At 27.7% G+C, this 13,113-nt stretch overlaps 1 protein-coding gene across 1 annotated transcript in view; it reads right to left on the bottom strand.

Annotated features, from left to right (window-relative positions):
* LOC126900105 (uncharacterized) overlaps positions 1-10,652 on the bottom strand; it is a 16,430-nt gene extending 5,778 nt beyond the window's left edge. The window contains exons 1-2 of the mRNA XM_050675573.1: positions 9,851-10,652; positions 3,399-3,771 (exon numbers count right to left, since the gene is read on the bottom strand). Coding sequence (XP_050531530.1) covers positions 3,399-3,771; positions 9,851-9,914 — 437 coding nt within the window. The 5' untranslated portion in view covers positions 9,915-10,652. The remainder of the gene's footprint in view (positions 1-3,398; positions 3,772-9,850) is intronic.
* Positions 10,653-13,113: the final 2,461 nt, after the last annotated feature.

Genomic DNA, 13,113 nt, shown 5'->3' with positions numbered 1-13,113 from the left:
AAAAAAAAAAAAACACATCATAGTAAAACCAATACCTTCTCAGCTTCGCATCGAAGCTAAAATTTGTCCCGACATCTTATCTTCTATGTGCAAATGGCTGTCGAAAATTAAAAAAAAATGTAATGTTTGCGATAAAAATCACCTTCTACGGGAATGTTTTTTATACTTAAAACAGCCATAACTTTTTCAAATATGAACAAATAAAAATAATATTTTTTTGTATTGAAACCTTAGATATTTCCCTTTCATTTTATATAATTTTTTTTGAAAATCTAACACTTATTCTGCTCACTGGGGGGATTTAAAATAGTAACTTTTTTACAAAAAATAACTTTTTCAACTTAATTTTTGAAATTGTTCCGGAAATACTGCGTCCTTTAAACATATATCAAATTAAAGCTTATTTCATATACTATAAAATAAAAATAAAAAATTTGTCCCGACTACCTATCTTCTATGCGCAAAAGGCTACCGTATTCAAAAATATGCTATTTTAACAAATTTTTTTTTTATAAATTAAACACTATCTACAGATTTGCATCGAAGCGTTTTTTATGATAGTGATTTTAATCACTGTCAGATATCATCTATACGGGACCCAACTATGCCACGACCCCACTGTGCCGCCACCCCACTGTGCTGATTCTTTTTTATACTAAAACTTGAGATATTTCCCTTTTATTTGATATCATTTTTTTGAAAATCTAACACTTATCCTGCTCATTGGGGGGGATTTAAAATAGCAACTTTTTTTCAACCTTATTTTTGAAAATGTTCCGGGAATACCGAGTTCTTTAAACATATATCAAATTAAAGCTTATTTTATGTACTACAAAATGAAAAAAAAATTTGTCCCGACACTTTATCTTCTATGTGCAAATGGCTGTCGAAAAAAAAAAAAAATGTTATGTTTGCGATAAAAATCATCTTCTATCGGGATGTTTTTCGTACTTATAACTGCCATAACTTTTTCAAATATTAACAAATCAAAATAATATTGTTTTATATTGAAACCTTATGTAATTTCTTTTCATTTGTTATCATTTTTTTGAAAATCTAACACTTATTTTGCTCACATGGGGGGATTTAAAATAGTAACTTTTTTACAAAAACTAACTTTTTCAACTTAATTTTTCATGTGTAAATTCTTTCTTTTTAATTATTAACGATTTTTAAAAAGAAGTGTTAGAAAAAATCTAGTTTTACACTTGCCTAAAATTTTGGTCTAGTAAAGTATTTATATTATCTATGAAATTTAAAAAATGTTTCATTTTATTGATATAATTTTACTGTGTAATTTATCATAAAATTGAATTTGATACTGCTATTAAATTGAAGATAATTAATTAAAAATGTATTTTGAAATAGCCATTTTTAATAGTAGCGTAATTTTGAGATGTTTGTCTAAATATTTAAAACTAAAAGATTTTCCAATATTTGAAGATTATAAGTTCAACAAGATTAAAATCGTGTTCTTTTGATATATTGATCATTAAAATTGGTCAAGTGACGAATGGCAGACACAAAAAAAGAACTTATAGTAAAATTTTTTAATGTGATTAAGAAATTCCTTCTTACAAGGGGAGATTACACTGATGTGTCCTTGATATTAATTGAAGTCATTTAATCTTAATGAGATAAAAATCTAACGAACTTTTTTTCAATCTCAAAAAAGAATTAAGAAAGCAATGCAAGAAAAGTTATTACGACGGCCGGAATTCGAACATCATACCCCGAGCGTATAAGACTTTATATTATATTCCACGTAGTCATTGTGCATTACATATATTTTTGGTTAAAAAGAACAATATAAACTAGTTCGAAAATTCAAAATCACTTTTCTTAACTTTAGGAGGCAAAATAATCAAAATAAATTTAAATTTGTATTTAATGTAAGTTAGATTCATGTAACTTTAATAAAAATTGGTGAACTCATTATTATGACAAACACTTGTAAGATATTTTAAAATAAACAAAGAAAAAAATGTAAACACATAAATGGTATTTTTTTTTACTACGGAAGCGCTATGTGCACATACAAGATAGGCCATTTGGACAAATTTTTTTTTTTAATTTATAGGAGATAATATTTTTGGAGCATATTCAAAACTTAAGTAGAAAAAGTTAAATTTTAGTGCAAATGTTTCTATTTTAAATCTCCCTCTGTGAGTAAGTAAAGAGTTACATTTTGTAAACATTTATACCAAATGAAAGAATAATACCTAAACTATTAAAAAAAAAAAATATTTTAATTTGTACATTTTTAAAAAACTTATGGCAGTTTTAAGAAATAAAAGTTAAAAAATAATAACGAGAATAACCAATTTTAAAAATCGTAATTTTTTGTGGAGTTTTCACCATTTACAAGAAACAAGAGAAAATTTTCAATTTCTAGGTGTAATGTTTTCATTTAAATACGGTTTGTGAATTTTGACGTATCGCTAAGAAAAATCAGTCCAGTGAGAGCAGAGAAAAATTAGTGACAGTACACAAATAAAAATAAAATAAATAAACTCATCATGGTAAATGAATACCTTCTCAGCTTCGCATCAAAGCTATAATTAAATCATATCAATAAAATGAAACTCATAAAATATATCAAAGTATAGTCATTTTTACAATTAGCATTTTATTTATATAAGTAGTAATTTGAAAATTTTTCAAAATTTTATTCTACTNTTTATATAAGTAGTAATTTGAAAATTTTTCAAAATTTTATTCTACTATTCTTCAGTGATTAACATTTCTACAGCTAAATATTTTTTAAATTTTCACTGCTAGTCTTTTCACTAGCTTATTTGAAAAACATTTAAAAATCCTCTAATTTTGCGACTTTTATTTTATACACAGGAGTACATAAATAAAGATTACATTAAAAAAAGCCGCTATTATATTGCTCCCTGGCTTTATGAAAGCCGAAAAATTAATGTTGTTTTGAGTATAATAAGCATAGTGTTAGTAGATTGTTTTTTATTTAACTTTTTGATAATGAATTAAGCAATAATTCTTAATAAATAAATTATATTAATGTATAATTGACTATATACAATATATTCTCTTTCAATAATAAGATAAAATAGTAAATATTAAGATTGTTATATTTACTATAATTTATAAAAATAAATCAGAATTTAATCTGTAAAAATGTATAATAGAATTTCATTATTAAAAAGAATGTTTCTAAGATATAAGAAATAAATATAAAAAATAATTTATGATTGATAAATTTAGAAAAATATGTATTTAAATGAAACCAAAAGAAAAAATTTCAAAAATATTTTTATTTTTCGATTAATTAAGTGGTTCATTTTAAATAAATCATTCTGTATAGTACAAATTTTTCTTAATTTAACATTTATAATATAGTAAATACAAATAAGTTATATTCAAAAACTTACCTTTCTTCTTTTACCATTTTGCATTCCTTTTTAAAAGTCACTTCTATTGATTTAATTGACGGATAAATGTCGTCAAATCTGTCTAATTTAAATACAGGAACATCCTCTTTATATTCAGTACCGTGTGGACTAAAACCAATAACTTCACAATTCAATTTTTCACCATACACTAGTGGTTTGGAGATCACTAATGGATATTCATCAATATCACTAAATGTATCATTCATCAATATCAAAGACACATCAGTTCCCTTATCTTTAGGAAACTCATTTTGACTAATACTGATCCCTAGATTAAAACGTCTGTAAATGTATCCTGTAATTGTTGACTCTTTGAAACACGTTCTGGTATATATCTGAACAAAAGAACTAACTATAAAAAAATAAACATAAAAACTTGATTGCTTGAAAATAATTTTTTTTTACATTTAGAAAATATGTAAATTTCTTGTCACTGATTTAGAAACATTACCTATTTTAATTTATGAAGATTAAATTAAAAAAATACAATATTTGATATAAATTACTCAAAAAAAAAAAAAAAAATTACTTTATCAGTGACTAATAAGTAATAATTACTATATGTCAGGGATATTTAATATATTATTATTCCTCTTTAATATATATCTTTCAAAAATAGGGAGATTAAGTGAATGGTACTTAATATCTTAACAACATCATGTTAAATATTAAAACCAAGTTCTATATTAATCTAAACAACTAAATTTCTTTGATTTTAGTTAATACCATTTTTAGCTTCGATGCGAAGCTGAGAAAGTATTGGTTTTACTAAGATGTGTTTTTTTTTTTTTTTGTCCGTTACCATTTTTTCTCAGCTCTCACCGAACCGATTTCTTTCAATGATACGTCAAAAGATCACAAATCATATCTAGTCGAAGACATTACCCTCAAAAATTGANATACGTCAAAAGATCACAAATCGTATCTAGTCGAAGACATTACCCTCAAAAATTGAAAAAAATTCCCTCATTCCCCGTAAATGGGGGAAACCTCCGAAAAAATTACAAATTTAAACATGGCTAATTTTCGAAATTTTTTCAATTTTTTTTACTTAAAAGTGCCATAACTTTTTCAAAAATAAACATATCAATATAATTCTTTTTTATATAGATGCATAATATCATTACCTTTCATTTGGTATATTTTTTTCATAAATTTAACCCTTAACCTGCCCACAAGGGGGGATTTAAAATGACAACTTTTTCACAAAAAATTAATTTTTTTAACTTAAATTTTGAAAATGTTCCGGAAGGTCTGACACTTTTATATATATCTTAAATTAAAGCTAATGTAATATGCTTTATCATGAAAAAAAAAAATTTCGGACTTTATCTTATCTTCATGGTGAAAATGGCTACCGAATGCTATTTTTGTGTGAAAATTTTCGATTTTGTATTTTCCATTTTTAACTTTATTATGCTATAACTTTTTGAAAAATGTATGAATCATTACAATTTTTTTATGAGAAGTAGTATTTATATAGATCTTTCATTCGACATACTGTTTTTTTAAATCGGACCATTTCCCTAAATACAGGGGGGATTCAAAACATAAAAATGCATATAGAAAGTAGAACTTTTTCAACGTAACTTTTGAAAGTGTTCCGGAAGGTCTGACACTTTTATATATATCTTAAATTAAAGCTAATGTAATATACTTTATAATGGTAAAAAAAAATTTCGGACTTTATTTTATCTTCATGGTAAAAACAGACATTAAACTTAATAAAAAAAATACGATTTTTGTAAAAAAATTCTTTTTTATATTTTTAACTTTATAATGCTATAACTTTTTGAAAGATGTATGGATCAATATAATTCTTTATTATGTAGATGCATGATGTCTTTACCTATCATTTGGTATATTTTTTTTATAAATCTGACTTTTTACCTGCCTACAGGGGGGGATTCAAAATGACAAATTTTTCACAAAAAATTAACTTTTTAAAGTGTTCCGGTTGGGTTTTATATATATCTTAAATTAAAAATAATGTAATATACTTTATTATGTAAAAAAAAAATTTCGGACTTTATTTTGTCTTCACGGTGAAAATGGCTACCAAATGCTATTATTGTGTGAAAATTATCGATTTTATTTTTTACATTTTTAACTTTATAATGCTATAGCTTATTGAAAAGTGTAATGATCAATATAATTTTTTTATGGGAAATACTATTTTTTAATAATCCCTTTTTCATTCTACATACTTTATCTTAATCAGGATATTAATAAGGAACTAGCTAGTTTATGAAGCTTTTGGAATAATCCACCAATTTTTTAAAATTAAACACTATCTAAAGGTTTGCATCGAAGCGTTTTTTTTTGATAGTGATTTTAATCACTGTCAGATATTATTATACTTGATCCAACTATGCCACGTCACCACTATGCTGCAACCCCCCTGTGATGGGTTTTTTTTTTAATTACTCATCATTCTAAAAATATAAATACTTATTGAAATTAAATTGATCAGATTTGTCAAAAAAAAAAAAATGAGTAACTCTTAATAAATTAGAAATAAATCGCATTTTGAAAAAATGTGTATTTATTTTTTTAAAAAAATATCGGTTTTTTATGTTATTATTATTATTATTTTTATTTGAAATTGTATTACAATTTTGGCCTCGATTACATACAAAGGTTGCTATATCTATCTTAATAAATTTATTTAAATATACAATGACTTTAATCAAGTAATTGATACTATATTTAATAAAAAAGAGAGACATTAGAGGATATCTCATAGAACAAAAGACTGTTTGAGTTATTTATTGAGATTGAGTTATGGGAGGTTGTGTCATTAATGTAAAAAATTAAAGCAGTAGGACAAGATGATGTGCTAGTAAAAGTATGGAAAATATTACACAATGTTTGCATTAGGTGGTTGTAGGATATTAATAGACAAAAGAATAAGAAGAGAAATATTAGTAACAAAAATCCAAATAGATTTTTTTGCCTGGAAAGTCAACGATGGACACATGTTTTTTGTGTGAAACAATTAATAAAAAAGTATAGGGAAAAGAAAAACCTGTGTGTGGTATTTATAGATTTGGAGAAAGTGTTTGATGAAGTATCGAGAGTGATTTTAAAGTGAGTATTATTGAGAAAAAAAATCTCAAAAAGATACTTTAATAAAATAGAGAATATGTAAGATGACCATGTAGCAGGGTAAAAAGTATGGGCGGAATAACAAAAAATTTTAAGGGTAAGACTAGGAGTGCATCAAGGTTTTGTCGAGAGTGTAAGGCACAGGATTAAACTCGAGTGGGTAGAGCAACTAGTTTGTTTTGCAAAAAGAAAATTCTAATCAGGCTGAAAGGTAAGTTCTACAAGACTAAAGTGAGACCAGTTATGTATTTATGGTTCAGAATGTTGGGCGATCGACAAGGGAATATAGCAGAGAATGAGTTTAGTAGAAATGAAAATGCTTAGATGGATGAGTGTAGTGACTAGAGAATTTACAATAGGGAACGAATATGTAAGACGGAGTGTAGATAAGCGTTAATCGTCGAAAATATTAGAGAGAAAAGACTTAGATGGTTTGATCATGTTATGAGGAGAGAGAGAAATCGGAAGCTTGTAAGGACAGTTATGGAAATGAATGTTGACAAAGAAGAGGTAGAGGAAGACCATAAAAGAGATGGAGGGATGTTATTGAATTCTATATGAAGACGGCTTATGTGTGCATAGATGGTGAGAGTGATCAGATCGTGTATAGTGGAAGTTAAGTATAAGAATGATCTTAAATAGTTGGGAAAAAAGCAAGAAAAGGAAAATTTGGATTCAATTTTGTACAAAGACAATTTATTTACTCTCACTTTTTTTAGATGTTTATAATTGATAATTTGAAATTATAATTTTTTATAGGCAGTATCTTCGTAGGTGAAGTGGAGTTTTTTACTCACTACTGGTATCTAAGAGGCTAGTGTTGACTTAATTTCTTCGGAAATAGTCTTCATCGTTGCATTTGAGTATCTACTTTACTTTTATGTGAGCTATAAGCAAGAATGGTGCACAGTACTCATCTACCGAGAAGGTGAGAATAAGTGCAAATATTCTATACGTATTCGCATCTAAACCCTAGGTAATTTGGGATAGATTATTTATTATATTGTTTTGAGTTATAATCTTTAATTAAATATTCTCTGTATTACACATTTGTGTAATGTTATTCTTTTATGTTGTTCATTGAAAACAATCCTTATTTCCTGTCTTACCATTTTGTTGTGAAGATGGAACAGTGTGACTTCAGTTTTAGTTGAGTTTGATGTAAGCCTCTAGTTATTGCAGTACTTATTTAATTTACTTAGGTCTATCGTAAGGTATTTTTCGCAGAGTTTGTTGTAAATACTTGACATAGAAGACCTACCATCGTAAATTCTGCGTAAATGAATTTTATTCGCTAAAATTAGGATATGTCACTGGTGTATAAGTTAAATGGTAAGAAAGATAGAACATTTTTTTTCTTGAATTGTTTAGAAACTTTCCAGAACAGAACACATCTGTGAAGAACCCTAATTAAGAGTCTTAAATCCGCAGCGTTTTAGAAATTCTGGATATTTATATTTTATCTATTTTACTGATCATTACTATATTATCAATATCATTTATTGTAGTTGATGTTGTTGTTATAGTATTCATTTATGTTGTTAGTACTGGATACAAACCATACAAAATAAATAAATAAAACCTATAATATCGCAGATAAACTTTTTATCTACTAAAGTTTGTCCCTAAAGTTGAAATGTTCATATCTCTATTCCAGGTCTTCAGTTGAACCGGTTGGAATCCCAGCAGTCTGAATGTTGTTAGGGTCAATGGTTACTGATTTAGGAAGTGTTAAGAGATAGATGATTTTTATTGACCATCATTAGTCCAAGATTGCTTTTTATTTACTCTAATAAATTGAGGAGCTTAAAGTATCATGTAGTCGACTTTTCGTAACATGTTCAGTAGTATTAAACTTGAATTATACAAAATTGGATTTTCAAAAATATATATATCATTTAAAGGAAACGTTTTTCTAAAAAAAATTTATTTGATGCATATATATAACAATTAAGAACAGTAGCTGTAAGAACAGTTATAGAAATGAATGTTGAAGGAAGAAGAGGTAAAGGAAGACCATAAAAGAGATGGAGGGATGTTATTGAATGCGATATGAGGACAGCTGATATAAGCGTTGATGATGTGGGAGATCGTGTAAAGTAGAAGATTAATTGAAATAGAAAATTATATAATAACACTAAAATTATTTTTTTCAATAAAATAATATAAATTTCTAGAGCCATTTACATATAGAACAAAATAAATTGGACGACTTTTTTATACGTAGCATAAGTTTTAATTTAGCTTATGTTTAAAGCTTGGATTATTTCTGGAACTTTCTTTGTTCAGTTGAAAAGTTTCTATTTTTTTTTTATTCTATATTATATAAAAGGGAAAGTTAGAAAATGTCAAAAATTACTGAATTTAAAAATCGTAATTTTTTTAGGGAATTCCACAGACTTTGAGCAGTGATTTTCGAGGAATTTTCTTCAACTAGATAGAATTTTTGGACGTATTGTTAAGAAAAATCAGTCTGTAAGAGTTTAAAAAAGTGGCGATTTTTTACGATTAAATTATCAATTATATATTATTATTATATTTTAACTCTTTTTCAAACGTTATAATAACTATAATAATATTCATAACATTTTTCTGACCTGCGATTTAATTTCAAAAAAAATTATATAATGAAAAAGTTGCTACTTTAACTTCTGTTTCAACGTATTAAAAAAATAATTAAAATTTGTTTATATTATGAAATATAAAAATATAACTTTTGATATTTTGTATAATTACTCTGATTACGTTTTCTGGTAAATAAACTAAAGGATAGTAATTGGTCAACACATATCTTGAGTTTATTAATGTACCAGTCATGAAATAAGATTGTTGTAACACCCCGTCATCTTTTTTTAAATAAATTGATATACAAACTATGAACGGAAATCGATTAGTATAATCAAAAGTTCCATCTGCAAATCGTTTATTTCGGACGCATTGATTATCATAATTTTTTGTGTTTTCAACTATATTAGGTAATAAAGTTGAGATAAAAATGAATAACTTAAAATAAAAAACTAAGTGAAACATAAAAGTAGTACTAAATTTATGAATATATAATAAACAATAAGGTGCTATTTCCATAGCAAACGTAAAATGGTAAATTAGCATAAAATATTACCTAAAAAAATTACTTTTACTTGGTGAGCAATTAAATTAACAATTATTTTATTAAACCAAATGGCAGAACATTTTTACTTTTTATTCATAATTTATACTTAAAATTTCAATTCGATGAAAGTTAAAATATACAATATTATATAAATTAAAAAAAAATACTTTTGTTTAACGTACTTAACACTAAATTAAAATAAATCAATTACTTAAATTTTGACGACCAGTGAGCTTCACCCACGTAACGCGCCTGTTCGGGTCGTAATTATGCATTAATGTACTTAACTAGAACATGATGTGTCCCCACATATAATGTAAGTGATTCATAGTCAACCGGTTCCTAAAATATCAAAGGTTACCCTTGATTGTAACCCGTAAAGGTATTGAACTTAGATAATTGTAAGATTCTAAAACAGCAATAACAGTATTATGTATAGTTTTTACGGTAAATAGTTGGAATATACATTTCTGTAGTAAAATCTTAATATTGTTAAGTGTTATAATTGTTATTTAAAACCAGCGTTCACAAAAAAAATAAAATCATGAAATTATAAAACCTAGTGTTCTCACGAATTTCTCATATGTTTGGTCACACTGATTCACCGTATCGGTATTAATAATATCATTATATAGTAAAACAGCCGTCAATGTTCAAAAGAATTTTTTTGTCATTTACTCCATTTTCGGTAGTTTTAAGACGTTTTTCTGTCTCTTTAAGTTTTGTTCAATCGATTATTATAACTTAATATAGTAAACTTTTGATCGTTAATTTACACTTCAAACTTATAACTTACAAATATTTATTAAGTTCAATGGTACTTTAATTTTATGGCGTAGGGAAAGTGGCGCTTCCATCGCCCAGTGTACCTTAATAAGTACACTGCAATAGTCGTATCCTGACCTTAAGTGGTTGGGGTAGTCTGGTCTTCCAGGTTGGGGGTTGATTGCAGGGTTAACAACCCTGCCTAATAAAAATACCTTGTCCAGGAACCTTAGAACAAGCCTCGGACTAGATTCCATCGAAAAAGATATGGAAACAGAAACACGGAACTCACTTTTGGAGCTTAAAATATACGAACACTTTACAAACGCGGTGCTGCGCAAAATATGATCAAAGAAGTAGAAAGATACATCTTAGGAGTAGTAGCTCTGCCGGAAATAAGATGGAAAGAAACAGGAAGTATAGACATAACCAATATGACAATTGTTTTTGGTGGGTGTGATGAAAGAGGACAATTCGAAGTTGGATTTACAGTAGGTAAGAATATAGTACCAACGATAAAAGAGTTTAGAGTAATCAACCCAAGACTAGCGTTATTAAAAATGGAGACTAAGTGTTTTGATATCGTTTTCATTAACGTACATGCATCCACAGAAGACAAAACACAACAAGTAAAAGAAAATTTTTATACTGAGATAGAACTACTACTAGAAAAGATAAGTAATAGCAAAATAATAATTGTACTAGGAGATATGAATGCCAAAATAGGGAATGAGAGATCATTTAGACCAACTATTGGTGTCCACAGTTTGAATGACATAACTAATAACATTGGAACAAAAGTAGTAGATTTAGCCATAAGGAAAGGCACAAGAGTACAATGTTCCCGCATAAGAACATACATAAAGGGACATTGATGTCACCTGATGGTAGGTACTCAAATCAAATTGACCATATATTGGTAAATGAAAGATTCGCCAACAACATAACGAATGTAAAAACATACAGGGGAGCTGACTAAGACTCCGACCATTTTTTAGTAGCAAGCAACCTTAGGGTTAAGCTAAAAACAAAGAGTAGAAAAATGAAATCAGAAATGGTCAGGTATGATGTAGAGAAATTCAAGAATAATAAGAAATTTAAAGAGTTTTAAGAAAACATACAGGAAATGGTACGAGAAGTTAACTCAAATCCTGAAACAGTTGATGAACAATAGAAAATAATTAAACATACCCTTAGAAAAATTTCAGAGAAAGTTTTAGGGAAAGCTCATTGAACGAATAAACCATGGTTAAACACTATATGCCAAGAAGCCCTGGACAGAAGGAAAATAGCAAGAGAAAGATTGACGCTAAATGACGCTGACAATTTTGAAAAAGAAAGAATCTTTAGAGTAAAAAGAAAAAAAAGCTCATAACATTATTAGATGTGAAAAGAGAAAGTATGTAATATTATGTTCAAAATGTAATAAAATAAGCAGAACAAGATTACAGGTCACACAAGACGCGGCAGTTACAATTCTCCAGATATTACAAGGTAAATAGCTTTAAAGGAGGATACAGAAGGTAAGAAAAATTTCTGAAAAAGGATGATCGAAGCCTTGTGACGAACCAGGAAGAAATAATAAAGAAATAGGGAGAGTATTTTGAAAAACTACTCAATTGTGAAGAACCAGTAGATACATTTACATTTGAAAGCAACGAATCCAATAATGATCCCTGCCCAGCCCCATCAAAGGAGGAAATCGAACAACAAATCAAAAGACTAAAAAACCACAAGTCACCAGGGGAAGATGACCTTCAAGGGGCAGTATTAAGGCATGTAGATAGTTCCATGATAGAAAGTATATACTTATTAATAAAGAAAGTGTGGGAAAAGAAAACTTTACTGGTAGATTGGGGAATAGCATATATATGTTCAATTCATAAAAAAGGCGACAAACAAATCTATAATAACTATAGAGGAATAGTGCTGCTAGATACAACATATAAGATATTATCATATTGCATTCTGAATAGAATCAAACCTCTGGCGGAAGAAGTGGTGGGGGACTATCAATGTGGATTCAGGAAAAACAGGTCAACGACGGAACAGATCTTTGTAATCAGATAGCTATTCCATAAAAGCTGGGAATACAATAAGGAACTCCATATAATCTTTGTTGATTTTCAAAAGGCGTATGCCAGTATAGATAGAACTAGCATAACCGAAATTTTGAAGCATTTCCATTTCCCAAGAAAAATAGTACATTTAATTGAAGCTAGTATAAAACAGACTAAAGTTAAAGTTAGACAGGGTGATGCCCTATCACCAATCCTTTTTAATTTAGTATTAGAGAAGGTGATCTGAGAAATGAATATCGAAAGAGATGAAGGAGTAAAAATGGATAGAACTTGTATTAGTCTGCTCGCCTATGCACACGACATAGTCCTTCTAGGGGAAGAGGAACAAAAAGTGGCAGACTTATGTGACAGGTTAATAGAATCGATAAAAAAGTTAGGGTTACATCTCAACACGAAGAAAAGCAGTACATGAAAATTAGTAGGGAACGAGGTAACGTTCCTATAACTGAAACAGTGGATTAATACGAGTTCAAAAAAGTGGAGGAATTCAAATACCTGGGAACTATTGTTACACAGAAGAATGAATGTCAAATAAAAATTCAACAAAGAATTAAAATGAGAAATATATGCTTCTATGCACTAGGCAAACTTTTATGCTCTAAAATCCTTTAAAAATAGGTCAAAACTC

This window comes from Daktulosphaira vitifoliae, unplaced genomic scaffold (assembly GCF_025091365.1).
Source record: "Daktulosphaira vitifoliae isolate Bord-2020 unplaced genomic scaffold, ASM2509136v1 Scaffold_2, whole genome shotgun sequence".
NCBI lineage: Eukaryota > Metazoa > Arthropoda > Insecta > Hemiptera > Phylloxeridae > Daktulosphaira > Daktulosphaira vitifoliae.
This window is presented reverse-complemented; position numbering and strand designations above follow the sequence as displayed.